This window comes from Pelodiscus sinensis, chromosome 19 (genome assembly GCF_049634645.1).
Source record: "Pelodiscus sinensis isolate JC-2024 chromosome 19, ASM4963464v1, whole genome shotgun sequence".
Lineage (NCBI taxonomy): Eukaryota > Metazoa > Chordata > Testudines > Trionychidae > Pelodiscus > Pelodiscus sinensis.
The window spans coordinates 163425-187766 of record NC_134729.1 but is presented as its reverse complement, the minus strand read 5'-3'; the positions used below and the strand labels follow the sequence as shown (position 1 = coordinate 187766).

The window sequence follows — 24342 nt, the reverse complement described above, 5'->3', positions numbered from 1 at the left end:
GGCACTGCCCAGGCCTGGTGAGACGGGGGCCTCGAATTCACGTAGCTGCTTAAGCCAGGGGGCTGCGTGTTGCGGTTTCGCTGTGTCCAATGCTGCGTTCACACGTGGCCGGTTGGCTGAGCTACGCCAGGGTGTCTAGGGGACACAGTGAGAGCCGGTTGGGGCCCCCTCGTTCCGACCACGACGGAGCCTGGAGACGCTGGGACCCGGCGCCTGTTGTCGGGGCTGCCCCGCCGAGCGATGCAGAGCGATGCGCGGGCCGGACGCTGCAGGGAGCAGACCGGGAGTTGCTCTCCCAGCGACACTGCGCCCTCGGAGAGCGGCACAGCTGGCGTAGCTTTGGCCACGGATGTAGCCCAGCACACGTGTAACATGGGAGCCGATTTGCACCTGGCACCGTTACAGACAGACCTAGCACGGACTGGCCTGCCCACAGCCCTTTATTACGCTTTCCCAGCACTCTCCCGCCTCGCTGACTCCGCGCAAGTCCGCTCTGGCAGCGCACCGCTGGCACGGCTCCCCAGACTCAGCCGTACCCGGCGGCTGGCTCAGTCCGGGGGCAGGCAGCTGCTGGGGGCGCCCGGTCCAGTCCGCTGAGCCAGCGCGCGCCGTGCCATGCGCAGTGCACCCTCCTGCGTCCGGTTGCCGCCGATGAAGCCGTTGGCGTGCACGAAAACGCAGCCGGGGATGCCGCTGAGCTGGGAAAGCGCCTCGTCCCGGACTCCGCGCCACTCCTCCGGCAGGGGCAGCCTGGTGGGGACACAGAGCCGGAGCTGAGAGCGCGACACCCCAACCTCCCCGGAGCCTGCGTGCCGCACAGCTCGACCCAGGGCTCGTCTGCCCCCGGCCTGCCGGCTCTGGGTTCCGCTCAGGGGGCAGGGTCCAGAGGAACCCAAGCGCGCCCCTTGTGGGCCGGGTCACACGGGCTCTGTTCTGCTACCATGACGTCATTGGGGCCCCCCCGAGTGTGGGGGGCGCGTGGGCAATCTAGGGCAGGGCTCTGGGGCCGCGCGCTCACCGGTTCTGGAAGGTGTGGGGCCCAGTGGGGACACACTGCACCCGCCACTGGCCGCCCTGATCCGCATACAGCACGAACTTGATGGGTTTCTCCACCCCCAGCTCCGCCTCCAGGCTGAAGAGATGCTCCTTCCAGGGGCAGCCGCCCTGGGAGAACACCAGGATCTCACCGCTGGGGTCCACCTGCCGGGGGAGGGAGACACGAGACTCAGGAAGGGATAAGAGCTCACGCAGGAGTGAGCTATGACAGCCACAGAGAACCGGATTATTCCCAGCTCTGCCACTGACCTGCTGGGTGACCTTGGGTAAGTCACCTCGCTGCTCCGTGCCTCAGTTTCCCATCACATATCTCCAGCATGAGCATTTTGGGCAAGGACTGTCCCTGACTCCGCGTCCCTGCAGTTCCTGGCCCAACAGAGCCCTGATCCCACGTGCTACTGTAACGCCAGGGATCGGGTGCTGCTGCCCCAGGGAGGTACGGGGCAGCAAGAAACCCAGCTGCCCGCGGGAGCAGACTCGGAGTGGCAGGTGGGAACAACCACCAGCCAGGGGGATGCTGGGAGTCAGGTGCCCATCCCCAACTGGCTGCCTGGCCTCGTCTACAGGGTGGAGACTTATTCACTCCAGCCGGGTCTCTGGACCCCGTGGGCCTGGAGAGTCCCGCAGGGACGGGATATGGATTATCCCTGGAAACCCAAGCTGGGGCCCTAAGCCAACCCTCCCTCTTCCGCCCAGGGCAGCTCTCAGCTCACCATTCAGCCCAAAGAGCAGTGACCAGCCCTGCCCACCCCGGGATCCCCTCCCCCAAGCGCAGGGCCGGCCACTACCTCGAAGCGCTTCTCCAGGGTTTCCTCCACCAGGGCGCGGGCGGGCAGCCACGAGCGGTGATAGTAATCGAGACGGTCCAGGAACTCCCGGCCCACCAGCTCCATCGCCTTCTGGAACCCAGCCTGGGGGGAGACGAGCCGGGGAGGTCGGCTGCTTCTTCGCTGTGCTGAGCCGCCAGCCTGGCTCCCGCACCAGGGAGAGCCAGGCTCGGGGCACGGCGCCCGCCAGCCAAAGGAGCTCGGTTCGGCTTCTCCGTCCCGCCCCTTCTCTGGGCGCAGCCCTTTGCACCGGGGCGCAGCGACGCCTGCACGCCCGGTCCAGGGATGGCTTTGTGGGCAGCAGGCCCTTCCGGAAGGGGGCTGCGTGGGGGCGTAACCTCTCCGCCCCGCAGGCCTTGGCTCAGACGATTAACGGCCCCTCCGGCCGCTGTTCCCAGGGGCGCTCTCCGTGGGAAGGGGCCAGGACTGGGGGAGCCAGGCTGGTGGCTGGTTTTTCGGGGAGAGGAGCCTCTGAAATCCCAAAGCAACTTGTGCTGAAAACGTGGAGGGACGTTTCCACGTTTCTGCTGGTGCCGGAGCCACGCCCCCACCCCCCCCCGCCCCCCAGACCAGGCTCCACCCCTTAGGCCGGGCCAGCTGGTACCGGTGCTCCACCCCCGCGCCCCCCCTACCTCGGTGTCCTGGTCGGCATCGTTCCAGCGGGGGTTGAGGTAGGCCACGCGGGCGCTCAGGTTGGTGGTCATGGCGTAGCGAGGCTCCCCCTCCCACTGGGCGATCCCGTTGTCGATGGCGTCCACCTCCTCCACAAAGTTCTCGTAGAGCTGGGCGGGGCCGGGAGACACAGGGCCTGACGGTGCCGCCTCGTCCGGCCCCCTCCCCGGGGAACCTCGTGGCCGGGCCCGTCGCCACCAAGGGGGTTAGTCCCGCCAGCCCTGCCCATCCCCAGAGCAAGCCGCAGTCTGGGCGGCAGAATCGCCAGCTCGGCTCCCCCCACCGAGCCGCTCAGCCGCCAAGAGGCACGAAAGGACCCAGCTCGGCTCCCCCCACCGATGCTGGTGGAAGGAGCCGCAAGGGCTGCTGGGAAAATCGCCTGCCACCAGGAGTCTTTTTGCAGCTGGCCTCAGCACTGTTCCCACGGCTGGAGCCTGGGGCAAAGGTCCAGAGGGGAAATGCGCCCGGCAGAACCACAACTCTGGGCATGCGCCATAGTTAAACCACGTTCCCCTCCTGGGGGTCCCAGCGACACAGGCACACCCTGTGCCTTGGCAGAGGCACAGCCGGCACATCCAGCCCACAAGCACCCCTGCCAGGCAGTGGGCCCTCGAATTTTTTCCATTCGTGTGCAGAATGAATTTTATTCCATGCACTGAGGCAGGTGCGGGTGTGCACCACCGGTAGAAACACAGGCTGCCAGCCGTGGGTGCTGTGCCAATCAGCTGGGTGGCACCAGACTCTCTCCTGGGCGGCCACCCAAGCACCCAGTTTACAGGGAGCCCTCTGTGTCTCGGTTTCCCCAGCTACGGACAGGGCTGAGGATGCCCCCCCTCCCCAGAGGAGGCTGGCCAGTCCTGCTTCGAGATCCTCGTTCACTGCGATTTCCCCAGAGGCAAACCGGCCTTTGCCGCCCTGGCGCGTGGTGCCGCCCCATCCTGCCTCCCTACCTTGTCATACAGCACCTGCACCACCGGGTCGTCCTCCTGCAGCTCCAACAGGCCAGCCAGGATCTGGGAGCCAAAATGGAGATACACCAGCCCCGCGCTGCTCAGCTTGGTGGTCCAGGGCTTGTCGGGCCTCAGGCAGTGCATGGACTGGGCAAAGGACCTGCAAAAGGCAGGGAGGAGCTAGCCAGTGCAGCGCCCCCTCCTGACACCCGGTGCCTGAGCCGGGGGGGGTCCACACTGCACGGCAAAGCCAGATCTGCGCTCTCGGTGCGTCTGAGCTGCGCTTCCGATCCCCCCAGCGCTGGGCTCAGGCGCTGGACCCCGGTCTCCGAGCCGTGCTCCCCGGGCCCTGCGCAGCCCTGCGGACTCGGTGCCCACACTGCAAAACCACAGGGCTTGGATCCCATTTCAGTCGGACTTGAACTGGGACTTCAAGTTTACAGTTTACAGGGAGCCCTCTGTGCCTCGGTTTCCCCAGCTACGGACAGGGCTGAGGATGCCCCCCCCGACATCCACCAGAGGAGGCTGGCCAGGATCAAGTCGTGCTTCGAGATCCTCGTTCACTGCGATTTCCCCAGAGGCAAACCGGGATTTCCTCTGGGCCTGGCTGGGGCCCAGAACCCGAGCAGGCGGATCAGTGTGTGGACGCAGGGGGTTCGGGCCCTTAGAGGTGTCCAGTGCAGTGCAGACGCCCTTAGGGCCGTGGTGTCCAGCCAGACTGTGGCTATAGCGAAGTAGCCACACTCACCCGGCCACAGAGCCAGGCCCAGGCCCCGGCCCCAGGAGCCAGAGAACCGCCCACGCCGGCGTGTCGGCTGCCTGGGCTCTACACAGCGGATTTGCCGGGTGGGGCCCTCGGGCTGTGTCCCGAGAGGTGCTGCGCACGGTCCCTGGCCAGAAGGGACAGGGCAGGGGAAGAGAGGCCGAGAGCGCGGAAGGGACGAGCCGCAGGGCAGCGGCACAGAACCCAGGTGTCCTGAGGCCCAACCCAGCGCCAATTGGCTAGTTCACTCTGATTTCCCCCTCCCCCGCTCCGTGCCTCAGTTTCCCCATCTCTGTGATGATCCGGCCCTGTCAGGCGCTTTGAGCCCCCGCGGGGGGGCTGGGCAGACGCTGTCGGTGTCCTCACCTCTGGTGATGGTCGTATCGGTGTTTCCGAGGGTCGTACTCGCCCCCCACGTCCACCACCACGTCGCACTGGGACAGCAGCTGGGGCTCCCGCGTCCGCACGATCTCTGCATCCTGAGGGAGGCGCGGCCCATGAAAGACGATTCCAGCGGCTGCCCCGCCGGAACCAGCCCGAACCCCCCCCGGCCCGCTGGTATCGGGTCCCCGGGCGCGAATTCAGCTCCCCCTGGGCTGGGGGGGGGCCTTCGGATGGCAGGGATCCGGTCCCGGCCCAGGCCTGCAGTGGGGGGGCTGGGGGTTCAGGGGAGGGATGGGCCAGAGGAGGCGAGTGCAGGTCTGGGGTCCCCGCGGAGGGGTCCCAAGGGCGTGGGGGGCGCTGGCCGGGGGCAGCAGGAGTTCGCCAGGGGAGGGGAGCAAGTCCCGGTTCTGGGGCCGTGGGCGGATGAACCTGCTACAAACGCAGAGTGGGGGGGTCCGGGGGGGTCCGATCCGGGGGGGTCCCAGGGGGGCAGGCGGGGGGGCCCGGGGGGGCCCGATCCGGGGGGTCCCGGGGGGGGGCAGGCGGGGGGGGTCCGGGGGGGTCCCGGGGGGGGTCCTGGGGGCGGTCCGGGGGGTCCCGGGGGGGGCCCGATCCGGGGGTCCCGGGGGGGGTCAGGCGGGGGCCCGATCCGGGGGGGTCCCGGGGGGGTCCGGGGGGGCAGGCGGGGGGGCCCGTACCCGGTACCGGGGCAGCAGGCGCAGCAGGTAACAGGCCAGCGCCTCGTCGCAGTGGAAGGTGCCCCCGTGGGTGCCGATGCGCGGGGGGGGGGGCGCGGGGGGGGGCGCGCGGGGCCGGGACCCGCCATGGGCCGGGGGCGGAGCAGCAGGCGGGCAGCGCGCAGCCCGGGTCTCATCCACCGCCACTGCGCATGCGCCGCCGCTTCCCGCGCATGCGCACCCAGGCCAACGAGCCCCACTCCCTGCCCGGCCTCTGCCCGCCCTTGCCACGTGCGGCCGGCGCGGGAGTCCCGCCCACAGGGGGCGGGGCCCGGGGAGCGCGGTGGGCGGGGCCGGGGCGGGGCCAGTCCGGGGGGGTTGCCGCGCGGTGTAACCTAAATACCGACCCCCCCCAGGAAAACCCATCGGGGGGTGCGATGGGACAAGGGGGGGCAAATCCCCCCCCCCCCGCGAGTTCCCCCAGCCTGGCCCCCTTGCGAACGGGGGGGCCTGCTCCCCCCCAGGCCAGCCCCCCCCTTCCCGGGGCCCTGCTCCCCCCCAGACCCTGCTGCCCCCCAGGCCAGCCCCCCCCTTCCCGGGGCCCTGCTCCCCCCCCCAGGCCCTGCTCCCCCCAGGCCAGCCCCCCCTTCCCGGGGCCCTGCTCCCCCCCAGGCCCTGCTCCCCCCCAGGCCAGCCCCCCCCTTTCCGGGGCCCTGCTCCCCCCCCAGACCCTGCTGCCCCCCCCCTCCTGGGGCCCTGCTCCCCCCTCCCCGGGCCCTGTTTTCCCCCCCCCAGGGGCCCTGAAGTTTCCAAGCTCCCGGGCAGGATGGGAATGTGCCACTTCGTGCGGCCGCAGGGCCCCGTGACTCCGACCCCCCCCCCCGGGACCCCCCCGCTGGGCCACGGGCGCCAGGCTGCGCTAAGATTCACCCGGCAACGCCACCTCCAGGGGGGCACGAGGAGCTGGGGCCCGGGACTCGCCCTTCCCCTCTTGCTGCTTGGGGGGGGGGGGGGAAGAGGAGCCGGTGCTGGGGGAGCCACCTAAAAGCTGATTTCCCCCCCAGCAGCAGCTTCATGGGGGGGGGGGGGCACGCTAGGCATGGCAGAGGGGCAGTGGGGGAAGCGGCGAGCAGGGACCCTGCCACACACAGGCTGGCGGCTGCACCTTTCCCCTTGAATGGCCCAGGAGCTGCAGGCGGCCAGCAGCACCGTGAGCGCCCCCTTATCGACTAGTCAATGGAAAGTCTAGCAGCGACTCGATTAGCCGATTCTTCGAAATTTAACCTCCCTAATCTCGGGCGCCGCTTTCCCCTGCTGCATCGGGAGCAGAAGTGGCAGGACCCTAGGCCTACGTCTGCACTAGCCCTGCTAAATCGAACCCTGGAAGATCGACGGCCTCGTGTGAACGGTAATAGGAGCAGAGCCAGGACGCCCAGGCAGGGAAGCAGGTCTGCTTGACAGTCCCACCCGCAAAGCAGCCCCGCTGAACTGAGCCTTGCACATCACCAAACGTTTTATTGATAAGGCAACAGCATATTACAAATATGAAACCGCATCCAACCCCTCTTGGCAGAGCAGCAAGGCCCTGAAGTGGGCGTCACATTAGTACACGTTTCTTCCTACGTTTCTTCCTACTTCTATACCCAGTCCTGGTCCCTGCCTAGAGCTTTTTCTAATGGACAATAAAGGGGGGGGGGGGGGGAGCAGCCATCTCTGTTTTTCCATCACTAATTAAAGTAATTTTTAAATCTTTATTTATAAAGTGCATTGCCTTACAATTTATATTACACAAGCAACAAAACAGTTGTTTCACATTCAGAAGTCTCACTTCGATACTGTGCACACTTCTTTTACTTGCACAAAATGGAAAAATAAAATCACGCTTGTAGCAATTCAAAAGAGCAGCTTTGACTGATTTAAATACTTTCCTTAAAATCTGATTTACATTTGACAATAAAACATTTCCACTATATTAAATAGTTATTTACATTTTGACACTAAATTACTCAACAAAAATTTGGTGCAATCATTCTGCATATTTATAACTTAAAATTGTTATAACAGGATCAATATTAAAAAGCCAACCCCCCCAGCCTCTTTCCCCACCACCTTAAAGAAATGTTTTCTTTTCACTAAGCCATGATTATAGGAAATTAAAATCAGATCTCCCTATTTCACCTGGTTGTCGATATGTTAAGCTTCTCCAGTTGAGCACTGACTTTAGTGCTAACTCTCCCCAGTGGTGGCTCTTCGCTGGAATGCACAATGGTTTCAGGAGAGAAAACGCAAGCTCAAGCAAACGGCCCGGAACCGTGGTTTTCAAATTGTCTCCTCGCATCCAGTGAGCCAACACAGTTGTGTCTTTGGACTTAGCATGAGGGCTCTGGGGTGCGGCTGAAGGGGCTGGGGTGCAGGAGGGTGTGTGTGTGGGGGGGGGAACGAAGTGTTTGGGGGTGCTCAGGGCTGGGGCAAGGGATTGGTTCTTGGGGGTGGGTGCAGGCTTACCTCTGGTGGCCAATCTACCATGCATCCGTTCTGGTTCATGCTGAAGAATCAGTTTAAAAAACAGTTCTGCAACCCTGAGGAGTTTCAAAGCGATCGTCACAATTTTTTTCTTCCATTCTCTGACCAGCTCTAATTTGCTTTCAAACTCCTCCCAGAACGGTTCCAAGCCTAACACGCCGGGGCAGCGTTTGTGCGGGACGCCCCCCCTAGGAGCGGAGAGTCTCCGTTCTCCTAAGAACGGGGTAGGGTTGCTAGTGCTGTGGTCCTAGGATAGGGAAGCCTCCCTCTCAGAGAATGGATCCTTTCCGGGGAGGGAGAGCGCACCCAGCAGCCGAAGATTTTCCCTAGTGACACCATCTCCCAGCTCAGCGTGCGGAGGACATGACACCCAGAAGTCCCAGACAATTTAGTGCTCCAGTTACGGATGGTTCTGGCCCAGGGGTCATGGGACAAGAGTCCCTGCTCTGACCAGCTCGCAGTCGAAAGGCACAAACGGGTACAATCCTGGTCACAGCAAGATGGTGAGGTGCCTGCAGCTGGATTCCTGCAATTGGCGTTGCAGAGGGGGAGGGAAGCAGGCACTGGCCAGACTGGTCTATGCAGCCGTAACGGGAAGTCAGGGACTGGCAGGGCCAGGGGAAAGTTGGCTGGTTCATATGGGCAGGTGAAAGGCAAAATCGGGGAGGAGATTTCGGCCTGGGGCTGGGCAGAGTTCTGAAGGGGAGGAAGCCAGTGAAGGGGCAGTGGGATACTGAGCAGCCTGTCCAGTAGCTGGAGGAGCGCGTAGTGTGCGGAGGCGGATTTAGCCCCCTCCAGAACAGGGGTGGCTCTGGCTGGTTGCAGAAAGGACAGGCACGGAAGCAGCACATCAAAGCCGGGGGAGGAGGGGTTTGGAGTCAGGGCAGGGCTGCTTGAGAGCTTTTGGAAGCAGCTTTTCCAAAGATAGCGGGGCTTTGATGACAAAGTCTCCCGTTTGCCTCCTGGGGGAAATCTCAGCTCTTCTGGGGTCAGCCCAGCACTGCCCGGGGTTCTGAGGAAAAGTCAACGTTCTCCAGGGGAGAGTTAAACTGTATTTTAAAATAGAAAACGCCCTCCCCCGCCATCAAAGTCCCAACCAGCTCAGAGTCGGCGACAGGACGAAGGAGACGCCGGAAAGCGGGGAAACGAGGCCTAGCAGGGGCTGGTGGGCAGCGCGGATTGTGCCTCAGAAGCCAGCTAGCTGAGGCTAGACACATGGAGGAGCAGCGCCGCAGTTGAGGCTGCCGGGGGCAGTGCTGAGGTGGGAGGGGTAGGACGGAGAAGCAGAACAGGTGGGGGAAGCAGGCAAAGGTGCGAAGAGGCACCGCACAAGCGCGCGGGCAGCAGCAAGGCGTTCCGTTCAAGGCACTGGTTTCACGCCCGGGGGCAGCCGGATGGAGGACAGGGAGCTGCCTTCCCACCGGGTGGGTCCCTGGGCTCCGAGCGAGCGCGCAAACTGGCTCGGCCAGGAACCAGGTTACCTGCAGGTCAGGAAGCTCCAGGCGCCTGACGCTCGCAAAGGACCCGCTGCCATTCGGGGAGCTCTCTCCGGACCCAAGAGAAACAGCAGAGCAGCCTCCCCCAACGGGGACCTGGGATTTCTGTGTCACACGCTTCCTCCAGGGACTGGCTGACCCTCCTGCAGCCTCCCCTACCCGGCAGGGGATCACTTTGGGCTCCCAGAAGATTCGACAGAGACTTAACACCTGCTGGCTCCCAACACGCTCCTCCGTCTGCGCCCGCAGCCGAGCTGCGCGGACACGCACGGGAACAGTGCGCATTGAACGCGGCCGCCCAGCGCGGCGACACCCCGTCGGAACCCCAGCTCGCTGGAATCGTTCCTCAGGGAGGAGGGGGCCCCTTTTATATTCAAATCCAATTCTTCTGAACATCGGCCCGCGGGCGCGAGCACAGCCGAGAGCTGGCAGAACCCTCTGCACAGGGCCCCGAGCAAAAGCACCCTTTGAATAAGAAACACCCCGTTTCACAGAACCCACAATCAGAGCTGTGGGACCCCCGCTTGCCAAGGTCCCCAGGGAGCGAGTCCCGATGCCTGAGCCCCCCCCCCCCCGCTCGCTAAGGTCCCCAGGGAGCGAGTCCCGCTGGCTGAGCCCCCCCCCCCGCTCGCTAAGGTCCCCAGGGAGCGAGTCCCGCTGGCTGAGCCCCCCCCCCCCGCTCGCTAAGGTCCCCAGGGAGCGAGTCCCGCTGGCTGAGCCCCCCCCCCCGCTCGCTAAGGTCCCCAGGGAGCGAGTCCCGCTGGCTGAGCCCCCCCCCCCCCGCTCGCTAAGGTCCCCAGGGAGCGAGTCCCGCTGGCTGAGCCCCCTCCCTGCTCGCTAAGGTCCCCAGGGAGCGAGTCCCCCTCCTCCCCACTCGCTAAGGTCCCCAGGGAGCGAGTCCCCCTCCTCCCCACTCGCTAAGGTCCCCAGGGAGCGAGTCCCGCTGGCTGAGCCCCCCCCCCCCCCCCCCGCTCGCTAAGGTCCCCAGGGAGCGAGTCCCGCTGGCTGAGCCCCCCCCCCTGCTCGCTAAGGTCCCCAGGGAGCGAGTCCCCCTCCTCCCCACTCGCTAAGGTCCCCAGGGAGCGAGTCCCGCTGGCTGAGCCCCCCCCCCCCGCTCGCTAAGGTCCCCAGGGAGCGAGTCCCGCTGGCTGAGCCCCCCCCCTGCTCGCTAAGGTCCCCAGGGAGCGAGTCCCGCTGGCTGAGCCCCCCCCCCCGCTCGCTAAGGTCCCCAGGGAGCGAGTCCCGCTGGCTGAGCCCCCCCCCTGCTCGCTAAGGTCCCCAGGGAGCGAGTCCCGCTGGCTGAGCCCCCCCCCCCCGCTCGCTAAGGTCCCCAGGGAGCGAGTCCCGCTGGCTGAGCCCCCCCCCCCGCTCGCTAAGGTCCCCAGGGAGCGAGTCCCGCTGGCTGAGCCCCCCCCCCGCTCGCTAAGGTCCCCAGGGAGCGAGTCCCGCTGGCTGAGCCCCCCCCCCCTGCTCGCTAAGGTCCCCAGGGAGCGAGTCCCGCTGGCTGAGCCCCCCCCCTGCTCGCTAAGGTCCCCAGGGAGCGAGTCCCCCTCCTCCCCGCTCGCTAAGGTCCCCAGGGAGCGAGTCCCGCTGGCTGAGCCCCCCCCCCCCGCTTGCCAAGGTCCCCAGGGAGCGAGTCCCGCTGGCTGAGCCCCCCCCCCGCTCGCTAAGGTCCCCAGGGAGCGAGTCCCGCTGGCTGAGCCCCCCCCCCCCCGCTCGCTAAGGTCCCCAGGGAGCGAGTCCCGATGCCTGAGCCCCCCCCCCCGCTCGCTAAGGTCCCCAGGGAGCGAGTCCCGCTGGCTGAGCCCCCCCCCCTGCTCGCTAAGGTCCCCAGGGAGCGAGTCCCGCTGGCTGAGCCCCCCCCCCCGCTCGCTAAGGTCCCCAGGGAGCGAGTCCCGCTGGCTGAGCCCCCCCCCCCGCTCGCTAAGGTCCCCAGGGAGCGAGTCCCGCTGGCTGAGCCCCCCCCCCCCGCTCGCTAAGGTCCCCAGGGAGCGAGTCCCGCTGGCTGAGCCCCCCCCCTGCTCGCTAAGGTCCCCAGGGAGCGAGTCCCCCTCCTCCCCGCTCGCTAAGGTCCCCAGGGAGCGAGTCCCGCTGGCTGAGCCCCCCCCCCGCTCGCTAAGGTCCCCAGGGAGCGAGTCCCGATGCCTGAGCCCCCCCCCCCGCTCGCTAAGGTCCCCAGGGAGCGAGTCCCGCTGGCTGAGCCCCCCCCCCGCTCGCTAAGGTCCCCAGGGAGCGAGTCCCGATGCCTGAGCCCCCCTCCCCCGCTAAGGTCCCCAGGGAGCGAGTCCCGATGCCTGAGCCCCCCCCCCCCCGCTAAGGTCCCTCCTCCCTGCGCTCTCTCGAGGCGCTGCGTGCCGCAGGCTTGGCCAGTGATCTGCTCAAAGCTACTGGTGAACTGTCCGGCCGAGAGCCAGGCCTGGAGCCACCCCCGGCTGACAGGCAGCTCCAGGCTCCCGAGGTCTCGTCTCGACAGCTGGCACAGGGACGGCGCCGCGCGGGGCGAGTCCTGCTTTGCGCTATCCGTGCGCCCAGGGAGTCTCCCGGAGCAGTGGGGAACGGACAGACCAGAGCGCCGCTGCCTCTGAGGCCTGGGCCAACCGCAGGGCTCAGACAGCAGGGCAGCGATTTTCCCCTCCTGTTTGGGAGGAAGGTAACTGGGGCACAGGCTGGGATCACGCAGCCGGCTCTGGGTGGAACGAGGCAGCAGCCCCGGCTTTCGGAAGGGACGGACCGGCTCTCTCCACACGGCACGAGGGCTTCAGCAAACCCCTAATTCCACCCGCATCAAATCTCTCCCCCGACCACGGCCTGGCCTTTCGGGTTTTTCTCTAAAACAAGCCAGGGAGGGCGGAGGCCCCGGTCCGAGGGCGCCCCCGGGAGGCGCGAGCCGGGCACGGAAGGCAGGGAGGGCGGAGGCCCCGGTCCGAGGGCGCCCCCGGGAGGCGTGAGCCGGGTGCGGAAGGCAGGGAGGGCGGAGGCCCCGGTCCGAGGGCGCCCCCGGGAGGCGCGAGCCGGGCACGGAAGGCAGGGAGGGCGGAGGCCCCGGTCCGAGGGCGCCCCCGGGAGGCGCGAGCCGGGCGCGGAAGGCAGGGAGGGCGGAGGCCCCGGTCCGAGGGCGCCCCCGGGAGGCGCGAGCCGGGCGCGGAAGGCAGGGAGGGCGGAGGCCCCGGTCCGAGGGCGCCCCCGGGAGGCGCGAGCCGGGCGCAGAAGGCAGGGAGGGCGGAGGCCCCGGTCCGAGGGCGCCCCCGGGAGGCGCGAGCCGGGTGCGGAAGGCAGGGAGGGCGGAGGCCCCGGTCCGAGGGCGCCCCCGGGAGGCGCGAGCTGGGTGCGGAAGGCAGGGAGGGCGGAGGCCCCGGTCCGAGGGCGCCCCCGGGAGGCGCGAGCCGGGCGCAGAAGGCAGGGAGGGCGGAGGCCCCGGTCCGAGGGCGCCCCCGGGAGGCGCGAGCCGGGCGCAGAAGGCAGGGAGGGCGGAGGCCCCGGTCCGAGGGTGCCCCCGGGAGGCGCGAGCTGGGTGCGGAAGGCAGGGAGGCAGGAAAGCCACTGGCTGGGGACAATAAAGCAGCTTAGCTGGGCTGGCTGCCACACTGCAACAAGCCAGCCCAGGGGCCTGAAGATTTGCAGAAAACGCCGCCCCTCCAGTAGTGTGAAACTCAACAGTCTGTGGCCGGTGCAGGGGCAGGGCCGCGCCCTCCGCTCACCAGGCTGAGCCGTTCCTTAATCCCGGGGGGCGCCGGCCTGGCTGCCGAGTCAGGAGATCTCGTTGCCGAACACCTCCAGCACCAGCGGGGTGAGCTGCATGCTGTGCTCGGGCTTGAAGGACAGGCAGCGGTACTGCTTGGAGTGCTCCTCGTTCAGGCTCCGCAGGTCGGCCAGCTTCTGGATCATCTTGGCGTAGAGCAGGCGGTTGCCGGGGGGCGGGTGCTTGCATAGGATGTAGGTCTGCAGGACCTCGGAGAGGCGGTCTTGGAGGGACTCGACCAGCGCCGTGTCCTGCACGCCCGGCCGGTCTGGAGAGCAGAGCGCACCCGTCATGTGGGGTCTGGTCTCAGCAGAACCGCCCTCATCCTGCCCTTCCACCAGGCCCCCCCGAAACTCTGGGCCCCTCCCCCGTCCGCAGGCAAGCCCTGGGCCTACACAGCAGGGCTAACGCCACGTAAGCGGCGCACGTTGAGCTCCCTCTCGCCCACAGCTTATTTCGAAACTGGGAGCGTCTACACGGCGCTGCCCCGGCCTCCCGGCCGGCAGGGTACGGGCGTCGGAGCAAGTCCTCCCGCTCGACCGCATTTCGACATTACCTCGCCCTAGCGGCCGGCGGCATGGGCAATTCCAGGGTCAGAGCCCTCCATGGCTCAGCCCCCCTGCCGCGAGAGGGGGAGCCAGCTCGGGCCCCCCTGCTGATGGCAACATGGCCCAGGGGAGACGCAAGCCCTCAGGCCGGCCAGGCCCAGGCTGGAGAAGGCTTCACCGGACACAGCCGGCTCGAAGTCCATGGGAAAACCGACAGGCAAAGCAGAGCCCCGGGGGCACCCTACCGAGCGAGGGCCCCCCCAGGAGTCACTGCTGTGCACTGGCATCGGTCGCCAAAGGGACCGGGGGGCAGCCCCCCACGCGTGGGCCTCAGCTGGCTGCTCCCTGGTGCGGCGGCTGGGAGGGCTGCGGGGCCATGCAGCCTCCTGGAGGGGCTGGCGGTTAGCGGGCTAGGCCCTGGCTGGTGGCGGCAGCGTGGCGCAGGCAGCCAGGCCCCATGGCCCTTACCAGGGGAGAGGATGCAGATGCCCATCAGGAGCACGTGCTCCTCTTCGTGAAGACTCAGCTTCTTCAAGGCGATCTGGAACTTCACCAGCGGCTCCAGCAGCTCCAGGCTGTGGCCGGCTGAAAGAGAAAAGCCACAGAACTTCCTCCAGCGCTGCCCGCAAGCCAGCACTCCTGGGTCAGCACCCCGGCGACCGCCGCCCCACCGGGGCAGCGGGAGGGGAGCAGACGAGGGGCTGGAAACTGGCCTGCTGCGAAGCAGAGTGGTCACAAGCCCTGCCCCTCACTCCGCCATGCGGCTCCTCCAGACCCGAGCAGACTCTGGCTGATGGTGCGGCTCCGGAGCCAGGACCGTGCCTGTGTAGCCTCTAAGGCAGGGCTACTCACCACACGGCCCATGAGCTCCGGACACGGGATCCCAGGTGCCTCACCTAACGGCAGCGGCAAGACCGGCGTGGCTGGAAGCTCAGATCTCATCACCAGGCTGACCTGGGGTCAGTGACTGGTCTCCTGGGGCTGGGAGCCACCTGAGGCGGTGGGGGGGGGGGGGGGGTCGGTTTCAGAAAGGGCCTTTTGTGGGGCAGTTGTCTGTCCGGGTGCGCGACAGACCGGTGAGTCTGAGGGGCCGTGTCTAGCGTCCGGGTGCGAGACAGACCGGTGGGTCTGAGGGGCCGTGTCTAGCGTCCGGGTGCGAGACAGACCGGTGGGTCTGAGGGGCCGTGTCTAGCGTCCGGGTGCGAGACAGACCGGTGGGTCTGAGGGGCCGTGTCTAGCGTCCGGGTGCGCGACAGACCGGTGGGTCTGAGGGGCCGTGTCTAGCGTCCGGGTGCGCGACAGACCGGTGGGTCTGAGGGGCCGTGTCTAGCGTCCGGGTGCGCGACAGACCGGTGAGTCTGAGGGGCCGTGTCTAGCGTCCGGGTGCGCGACAGAGCGGTGGGTCTGAGGGGCCGTGTCTAGCGTCCGGGTGCGCGACAGACCGGTGAGTCTGAGGGGCCGTGTCTAGCGTCCGGGTGCGCGACAGACCGGTGAGTCTGAGGGGCCGTGTCTAGCGTCCGGGTGCGCGACAGACCGGTGAGTCTGAGGGGCCGTGTCTAGCGTCCGGGTGCGCGACAGACCGGTGAGTCTGAGGGGCCGTGTCTAGCGTCCGGGTGCGCGACAGACCGGTGGGTCTGAGGGGCCGTGTCTAGCGTCCGGGTGCGCGACAGACCGGTGGGTCTGAGGGGCCGTGTCTAGCGTCCGGGTGCGAGACAGACCGGTGGGTCTGAGGGGCCGTGTCTAGCGTCCGGGTGCGAGACAGACCGGTGAGTCTGCGGGGCCGTGTCTAGCGTCCGGGTGCGCGACAGACCGGTGAGTCTGAGGGGCCGTGTCTAGCGTCCGGGTGCGCGACAGACCGGTGAGTCTGAGGGGCCGTGTCTAGCGTCCGGGTGCGCGACAGACCGGTGGGTCTGAGGGGCCGTGTCTAGCGTCCGGGTGCGCGACAGACCGGTGGGTCTGAGGGGCCGTGTCTAGCGTCCGGGTGCGCGACAGACCGGTGGGTCTGAGGGGCCGTGTCTAGCGTCCGGGTGCGCGACAAACCGGTGAGTCTGAGGGGCCGTGTCTAGCGTCCGGGTGCGAGACAGACCGGTGAGTCTGAGGGGCCGTGTCTAGCGTCCGGGTGCGAGACAGACCGGTGAGTCTGAGGGGCCGTGTCTAGCGTCCGGGTGCGAGACAGACCGGTGAGTCTGAGGGGCCGTGTCTAGCGTCCGGGTGCGCGACAGACTGGTGGGTCTGCGGGGCCGTGTCTAGTGGTCCAGGAGTCCCATTCGTTACTGGCCTGGGGAAGCTAATTACAGAACACACCACTGCCCTAAGGCAGACACTCCCATCGCGAGAAAGCCTTCCCCTCGATCAGATCCACTCTCTGGGCACAGGTACGTCTAGACTGCCCGTTGCCTCACAGGGTAAGTCGGAAAAAGAAACGCAGTTTGCGGTGCACAATCTGTGTATCTTTTTCCGCTTTACTGTCGAAAGGCTTTTCCGAAATTCGGAGCGTCTACACAGCGCCACATTTCGGGAGCAAGTCCTCTTTCGACATCTTCTCCCTCGTAAAATGAGGTTCACAGGGCTGGCAAAAGAGCGCGTCCACTTTGACAGTTTTTCCAGGGTGTTTTCCAGGGTGCCTCCTGTATCCCGGCAAAGCGCCGCAGTCTAGACCTAGCCTTAGATACATTAAGCAGATGGAGTTCCTGAGGACTCCTGGCAGGCGCGTGTCCCAGAGCTCCGTTCGGACTGGGAGCTCTTCTGGGACGTAGCAACATCAAATCAGACTCTACTTTAGTCCGTCGGCGGGAACGCTTAAAATCCCTGATCTCCAGTTCCTTTGGGGGTGGGAGACTGAGAACGGGCCAGATAAGATGCCCTGTCCCATGCAGGGCGGAAGAGCAGCTGGGTGACTTTGGCAGAGAATCGTTCCACCAGCCGGAGAGGCTCCTGCGCCGTCAGTCCCCCAAGGGGTGTTATTCGCAGATGGCCAGCGAGGCTGTTCCGCGTGCATGCGCTGGGGGTCCATGGAGGGAGGGCCTGGTGCTGGGGCGCTGTGCAGGGATGAGCCATGTGCCGGCACCCCGTCCCAGCTCCCACCACTTACCTCAGCCTGGATCTCAGTTTTCACCCCAAAGCAGCGTTACATTGGAAGAATCTGCGTGAAGGGTCGGGTCCGGGGAAATCGGAACCCACCTTCCCCAAGCGGCCCTGGGCTCAGCGGTAGCCGGAGCTCATTTACCTTGGGTGACGTCCGTGACTTGGTACTTGAATTCGTTGCCCCCGCAGGACCACGCCATGTCTTCCAGGGAAAACGACTGGTTGGAGCGGAGCATGATGATTTCGATGGCGCTGGACTTCAGTAAGGCGATCTGGTCCTCGGCCATCAGGTCCCTGCACACCGAGGGGGGGGGAAAATCAGTGACACCTCCCTTAGCCCTAACACCTGCCCAGCACTTGGAGGAGGCAGCAGCGGAGACGAGCCAAGCAGAGGGAAAGGACCGAGCAGGAGACACGGGCGATTTCGACCACCGTGCCACGCGCCGCCAGCCAGGCTCCAGGCCACCAGCCCGTCCTTACCGGAAGCCTGGGATCATTTTGGCAAAGCCAATCACTTTCTGGATGCTGTAGCTGACGAGGTCCGCCAGGTGCGGCAGCATGGAGAGGTGCGAGAGGCTCATGTCCATGGACGGGCTTGCGTCAGAGTCCTCGCTCAGCGCCATGCTGGAGAACATCCGGTGCTCGAAGGACTCTGGAGGGGAGAGGGTGGAGACTGACCGTGGCTGCCCGGATTCCCTGGACAGGAAGTTTGTTCTCAGCCAAGCAGAGAGTCAAAACACATCGCTGCCCGGGCCCAGCATTTGCATCGCAGCGCCGGGCACCACCTGCACCCTGCCCTCCGGCGGCAGCTGGCACGCACGGCAGGGAGGAAGAGCGGGCCGCAGCTGGTGTCCGAGGGAGCCGACGGGCGCGACAGGGAAAAGGAGCCTCCCAAAGCCCCAGGGGCAGCGAGGAGAGCCAGGGCACCACGGCAACACGAACGGTTTGTTTTCAAAACCAGCCTCACATTCCCCAGCTGCATCGCTCACCGGCCACCATCCCCATGAGCCCCCAGCACCCCCCCCCCCCGTGCCTAGGCGCTCACCCCCAGGCCCGCAGTCACCTCCGCCGTGCTACCCCCATGGCCCCTGCAACTGCCGGCCCCAGCAGGTCTGGGCTGCCCGCTTTTCCCCCACCTCACTGCCACTGCTGCTATCCTGTCCCCACTCCCCCTCCGCTCCCTGCTGTGCAGACACATGCCTGCAACACCACATCAGAGTGGCCAGGCCGGGCCAGACCAAAGGTCCAACTAGGCCAGTGTCCTGTCGGCCCACAGTGGCCAAGGCCAGGTGCCCCAGAGGGAGGGAACAGAAACAGGGAATCCTCAAGTGAGCCATCTCCAGACACACCGAGGCGAGGGACACCATTCCTACCCATCCTGGCTAATGGCCACTGAGGGACCTAACCTCCATGAATCTATCTAGATCTTTTCTGAACCCTATTAAAGTCCTAGTCTTCACTACATCCTCCAGCAAGGAGTTCCACAGGTTGATGTTGCACTGCATGAAGAAAAACTTCCTTTGATTTGTTTTAAACCTGCTGCCTATTCATTTCATGGGGTGACCCCAAGTTGTGGGAGTAAGTAAATACCTTTTCCTTATTCACTTTCTCCACACAACTCAGGATGGTACAGACCTCTCCCAGATCCCCCCTTGGTCTCCTCTTTTCCAGGCTGAATAGTCCAAGTCTTTTGAATCTCTATTCACATGGGATCTGTTCCAAACCCCTCATCGTTTTTGTTGCCCTTTTCTGAACAACCCCTCCCAGGGGGACTATGGCTCCCTCTGTCCCCGGGATCGCCTCCGCCTCCCGCCTCCCCCAGCTGGCTTCGCTCTCTGTAGCATCCTAACCAGCTGCCCCTCCTCTGAGCCAAGTTCCTTCCTGCTCCCCAACAGCTGCGGCGCTGCTGGTCCCGGGCATTCCGGCTCTGTGCTAGCACCGCCACTGCCCGTTCCCTCCCAGCCACACAGCCCTCCGGACACGGGGGGCCTCCTCTTACCCTCAGCTCCTCGCCCCTTTCCTCCTCGCAGGCTCTCTCCTCGCTCAAGGAGACCTTACAACGTGAGCTCGCGCTGGAAGCCGAACGTGGACTTAGACCACGATCCACCCAGGCCTCAAAACACACGAGCACTCCCCATGGCCGGCAGCGGGACTGGGCCCGTCAGGTATGCATGGGAGGGGGAGGCGTGTCGCTTCCCAAAGGAAGGAGCCGAGCCATAACGCTGCTCTTTAAAGCAACCTCAGTGGCTCAGAGCCCTCGTGTGGCGGAGCCGCGTGACCGTGCGGGAGAGGGCATCGTACCTGGAGAGCTGCTGAACGTGTCGGACGAGTCCTCGGAGGAGGAGCCGTGCGTTAGGACGGACGACGACCTCGTCGCCATTCTATTGCTCGCGCTGGCTCTCACTGGAGGCTGGAACAGAACGGGAGAATTACGATACCTCGCAGAAGGCATCCTCCCAGCGTGGGGGGAGGGGCCAGTTGCAAGCTCGGTCCTGGCCCATGGGCCATGGCGGGGGGGGAGGATTTGGAGCAATGCTCTGTGCTACGTCTGCGCCCCGTTCTTCAAAGGGAGCAGAGCTGGACCCTTGAGCTTTTCCTCTCCGCAGCAGGCGGCTCACGTCTCGCCTGGCTGGGGCTCTGCGCACCAGGCGCAGTATCAACGTCCCCACCCCCACGCGGGGGAACGGGCGGGTTAGTCGCTTGGTCCTGGGATGGATGGCAGGTCGTCATGGCAACGCTGCAGGCCGATTTAGAAGTATTGTAACTTTGGCTACCGCGTGTCCCCTTTTGCATCGGGACGTTCCATCCTCATTTGGTTTAAGGCACCATTTTAATACAATTCTACACTTAAAATGAACGCGAGATTGTGTCAGACGTCTCAACACAGCAGGAATAGTAGGAACGTGGTTTCGGTTTTTCTCCGAATGCTAAGCTACTACAGTTCCACTTTCCGGCTCAGTCCCTTGCCTGCGTGAATCAATGAAGCCAAGTTGATTTACGCCTGCAGTGTTCAGATCACTGCTGAAATAAGAAAATAAACTGGAGTGCCAGGAGGAGCAGACAATTGAAATACCGGCTGACAGGGTCTGTCCGATCACTGCACCTGTCTCTGTTCCAAAGCCCTTGCAGATCACAGAGACGTGTCACTGAGTGCGGAGCCATCTCGGCTCCAGCGTGGCCTCAGGAATGTCTGGTTGGAGCCCACAGTGTCTGCTAGCATCACAGCAGGGCCCTGGACAGACATCCTGCCGGATTTACTCCCTTTCGGGGACGGGCAGCGGCACGGGCGTTCGTGGCGGGATGCCGAGCGCCGCCGGAGCGATGTTCCGGGAGAACAGCTCGCTGGCACTCGCCGGGAAGGCAGCGAGTGTCCCGCGCTCCTGCATTCCGAGCGCGGGGGCATAAACAAGGTTTGGGGGGACTCGAGACCATCACTCCCCCAGGGAGCTCTCAGCACATCATGCTGCAGCACTGGGTCAGAGCAGCGATCAGAATTACAGCAAGGCCTCTACCGCCACTGGAGGGCCCCCCCGCCAAGCAAACGGGCAGTCGCGTGCGCCGGAGAGAAAAGGGAAAGAAACCGGCCCTGGAACTTACCCGGAACTGGGTGAAGTCAGAGTAGGTGGGGTCGTACGTTTTGCGATGGGCCTCGAGAAGCACGTCGATGACTCTCTGCTGCTCCTCCGACAACTTGGGCTTCATGCTTTCTTTAAGAGCCTCTTCCTCCTTCCGCCTCGTTATCAGCTCTCTCTTCCTCTGGACCTCCTCGTCAGTCAGAATAACTGCGCAGGGAGAGAGAACGAGCAAGAGTCAAAAATCACCACCCAGGAACGAGCTGCGGCTCCCTAGACCCGGGTCAAACCAACGATCCTGCAGCCGATGCCTGAGACCACGACCTGTCCCTTCCGTATGGCCACTTCCTTCCACCGGCACGTCCTCCCCGGGCTTTCGAGCTCCTGCAGTGGCAGGTCCCCGCTTCCTGTTGCTATTGCAAGCCGGACCAGCAATGTCACAACTTCCATAAGCCTAGGGAAGCTCCTGACCCAGCGCCCAGAGAGAGGGGTGAGGAACGTTGGGATCACCAGCCTCGTCGCTTGTAGCACGTGGGCGACCTTCCATGGAGAGCCCGTGGCGCCCAGCACGTGGACAGACTGCCTGGCTCAGGCCGGACGCAGAGCTCAGCCTGCGCTGGAAAGCCAGTCTGGTCCCACCCACCCTGCCTCTCTGCTCACACACTAGTGACTGAGGGAGCTAGGCCTGAATGCAGAAGCCAGACTGGGTCAGAGCCAGGGCCCATCTAGCCTCGGGATGGAACAGTGCAGTCGCCTGACCGATTAGCCGAGACGCAGAAGCTTATAGGTTAACGCTATGGACCACACCCCCCTCCCCCTGTTTTGCCAGTAAATGTTTTAGCAGGCTGGCCAGCAACGGGTCTGGGACCTACCCCTGCTGCGGCTCTGCATTTAAACCATATTAGGAGCTGGGCAGGCAGGCAGCCTGGCTGTTACCACCCCGTGCTGCTGCCGCTTTATGAGACAGGCAGCCAGTCCACGAGGGGAGCAGGTTTTAAAACAGGCTTCCCTCGTGGACCAGGTCCCGCCTGGCGCCCCGCGCTGCTGCCTCTGGTACAGAGAAGTGGCCGGGGGCTCCCCGGGAGTGAGGCCAGAGTCCCCGCCCCCAGGGACTACAGTCGACAACCGGTAAGAATTCATTAGGTTACTTGACCATTCAACTAACCGACATTTAACATCCCTAGTCTAGCCCAGCCCACTAGCCGGTCTTCCCAGAGCGGCCAACGCCAGGTGCCCGAGAGGGAATGAACAGCACAGAACAGGCCAAGTCCCAGTGATCCCAGCTCCCGGCAGTTTAGGGACACTGGAGCAGAGGATGCATCCCTGACCACCCTGGCTCTAGCCTTCGTTAACTCATCTTCGGGGAACCAAGCGGTGCCTCATCCCACGGAAAGGAGTTCCACAGCGTGACCACGTGCTGGCACGTTCTATCCCACGGGACACACAACAGTCCTTTACAAAGTATTTGCAAAAGAACCGTGCCGCGTGGCACCGAGGGCGCTGGTGCCTGCCTGTCCTGGTGACTGGGCCACCCGGAGCCTTGGGGACTCCCCCACCTAGGAGCCAGACCTACTACGCTGGCTGCTTCCCCGCCAGCCACAGCTCGGAGCTGCTTCTGGGTTTGGGGTGAGGCAGCTCCCCCCTCTGCAGCCCTGAGCCCATGCAGGGCTTAATGGGAAGCTGTGCAGCGTAGCGGGAACGTCCCCTAATTCTTGTGTTAGGAGAAGGAGTAAATAGCTGGGTTTCAGTTTCCAATGGGCATTCATTTGCATTGCTCAACAGGAAACGGCATCTGCCATTCTGTTGCCCAGTCACCTAGTTTTGAGGGATCCTTCTGCCTGGGACTTAACTTTCTGGAGAACTTCAGGGTCATCTACACGTTTTGCCACCTCCCCATTTACCCCCTTTCCCGACCATTTACACAGATGTTGAAAAGGCCCAGAGCAGACCCGACCCCTGGGGGACACGACTAGTTACCGCTCTGCATGCTGGAACCTGCCATCTATACCTAACCCTTTGTTTAACCAGCCCAGGAGAGGACCTCCCCCTTGTCCCATGGCAGCGTCCTGTGCTTTAGGGCCTTTGACAAGGTCCCTCGCTAAGGGCTTCTGCAAATCTAAGTACACGGTACCACTGGCTCCCCCTTCTCTGCATGCTTCCTGACTCCCCTAAGAACTTCAGTAGGTCGGTGAGGCAGGATTTCCCTTTACAAAAACCACATTGGCTCTTCCCTATAAGGTATGTTCAGCCGTGTGTCCGACAATATTGTTTTTTACTGTAGTTTCAACAGAGTTTGCCTGGCACTGAAGCCAAGCTAACCAGTCTAATTGCCGGGATCGCCTCGGGAGCCAGTTTCTTAAAAATGGCCTCACATTTGCCACCTTCCAGTCACTGGGTGCAGAAGCGGATTTCAATGAAACGTTGCAGGCGACATGGCTGGATCCCCTCCCATGAGAGACAGGTGTGTCTGCAGGGGAATGCCTGGCTGCAGAGAGGGCTTTGGTTCCCATGACCCCGGGATGCTGCTCCAGGAAGAAGGGCTGCTAAGCAGGGGTGGGGCTCACCTTTCGAGGAATGGGGGGAGAGTACTTGGAAACACGCTGGCTAAGCCAGTGAGGAGGCTGCACGCTAGGTTCTACGGGGACAGGTAAGTGAACACGGAGAGCGGGGAGATGGGTCAGAAGTGGGAGGGACGGGGGCTGTGGGAGCGGAGGGCACCCAGCACCTAGCAGCTTCAGACTCAAACCCCAGGGTTCCCACAGAGAATACTGCTCGCAGCTCCTAGGGAGGGCAAGAGGAGCTGCTGGGCGGGGAGGACATTTGAAAGCCTGGCCCCTTATTTAGGTGCCTAAAAGGGGAATGAGCAGTCTGACAATCTGGCTCCAAATGTGGGTGCTGAGTTCCTTTGGAAACCCTCCCTCCAGGAGCAGTCATTCGGGGAAAGCCCGGACCGCCCGCCCCCTCCGTGTCTGGAGATCTGTGCTTTGCTTCGTGGGAGCACAGAGCACCCATCAGGACGGAGACATCAACGTCCTAGGGTTCGCGGAAATACCTGGGCCCCGCCACAAAAATCTTACAGGCCAGCTGAGAAGCCCCACAGAATTCCACAAACAACTTGCTCTTGGGCTGAGAACACGCACAAGCTCCGTCAGCTCAGAAGGTACCTTTGGTCAAGGGCTCCAGGCACCCGCAGTACATACAGGCCGTCCCCACGGTAAGGCCAAGAGACATTCCAAAAAACTTGGCCTTATAGGGAAACAACTTCAAAGTGGGGAGTTTCCCCCTGCAGCTGACTTCCATTTGTGCAAACTGGGTGGTTTTTTTTTCCCTCACGCAACTTAAGAGCGGTGATTGGGAGGACTTAGAACGCATCAGCTCCTACAAGCGTCTGCACCGGGGCAACTTATAGCGGGGCGCCCTGTAGCCAGTTGAAGAACTTTGAAACCATAACTACACTGCTGTTCTCTCAAGATTATAATGAACCCCGTGACATAGGCGGCAGAGAGAATTAATCAGTGTATTTCATCTTTTGATCAGAGTTTAGGACTGCAACCACGGATATTTTTTTCCATCTATACTTAAAGCTGGTCATAGAAAGGTTCTGTTTTAATACACGGACATAATTCACCAGAGCAAATACACCTCAAAGGGTTGGCAATAAAGCCTAAATATAGCATTCGTTTTTCACATACGGTAAGACAGAAATTGTTTTTTAACCTACCATTAACTAATAGAAGAGATTTATCTTCTGGCTGGAGGCTTTTTGCCGACATTAGGCTGCAGCAGGAATATGCTATTTTGGTTAAGGTGGAGTTTGGAATGAGGGTTTGGCAAGAAGAAAAGGCAGCAATCCATTAGATGTAGCTGCACTCAGAGGTAACAAGGTACGACGGCTGTGCTCGGTAGCCTTCAGTTACAGCCGCAGGGCTGAGCCGCCGGGATTTTTCCGATATGTTTTGAAGTTGCATAATACTCTACATACCTCAAAAGGAGTTGATCTAGGCGACAGCGAACACGGGCTCAAGCTAGCAATGTTTCAGAAGGGGGCAGC

At 63.9% G+C, this 24342-nt stretch overlaps 2 protein-coding genes across 6 annotated transcripts in view; both read right to left on the bottom strand.

The window, feature by feature from the left end:
- Positions 1–422: 422 nt before the first annotated feature.
- On the bottom strand, positions 423–5541 carry MYG1 (MYG1 exonuclease). Its single transcript, XM_075901599.1, is given in 8 exon segments — positions 423–750; positions 1019–1200; positions 1845–1967; positions 2516–2665; positions 3506–3665; positions 4635–4747; positions 5351–5452; positions 5455–5541. Coding segments are annotated over 8 exon segments (1104 nt in total). The 5' UTR covers positions 5527–5541; the 3' UTR covers positions 423–548.
- Positions 5542–12730: 7189 nt separating this feature from the next.
- VDR (vitamin D receptor) overlaps positions 12731–24342 on the bottom strand; it is a 91667-nt gene continuing 80055 nt past the window's right edge. For all 5 annotated transcript variants that reach the window (XM_075901593.1, XM_075901597.1, XM_075901594.1 and 2 more), the window contains 6 exons: positions 20317–20501; positions 19021–19129; positions 17200–17371; positions 16862–17013; positions 14104–14220; positions 12731–13355 (listed from right to left, as the gene is read on the bottom strand). In XM_075901593.1, the coding sequence (XP_075757708.1) occupies positions 13096–13355; positions 14104–14220; positions 16862–17013; positions 17200–17371; positions 19021–19129; positions 20317–20501 (995 nt within the window). In that variant the 3' untranslated portion in view covers positions 12731–13095. The remainder of the gene's footprint in view (positions 13356–14103; positions 14221–16861; positions 17014–17199; positions 17372–19020; positions 19130–20316; positions 20502–24342) is intronic.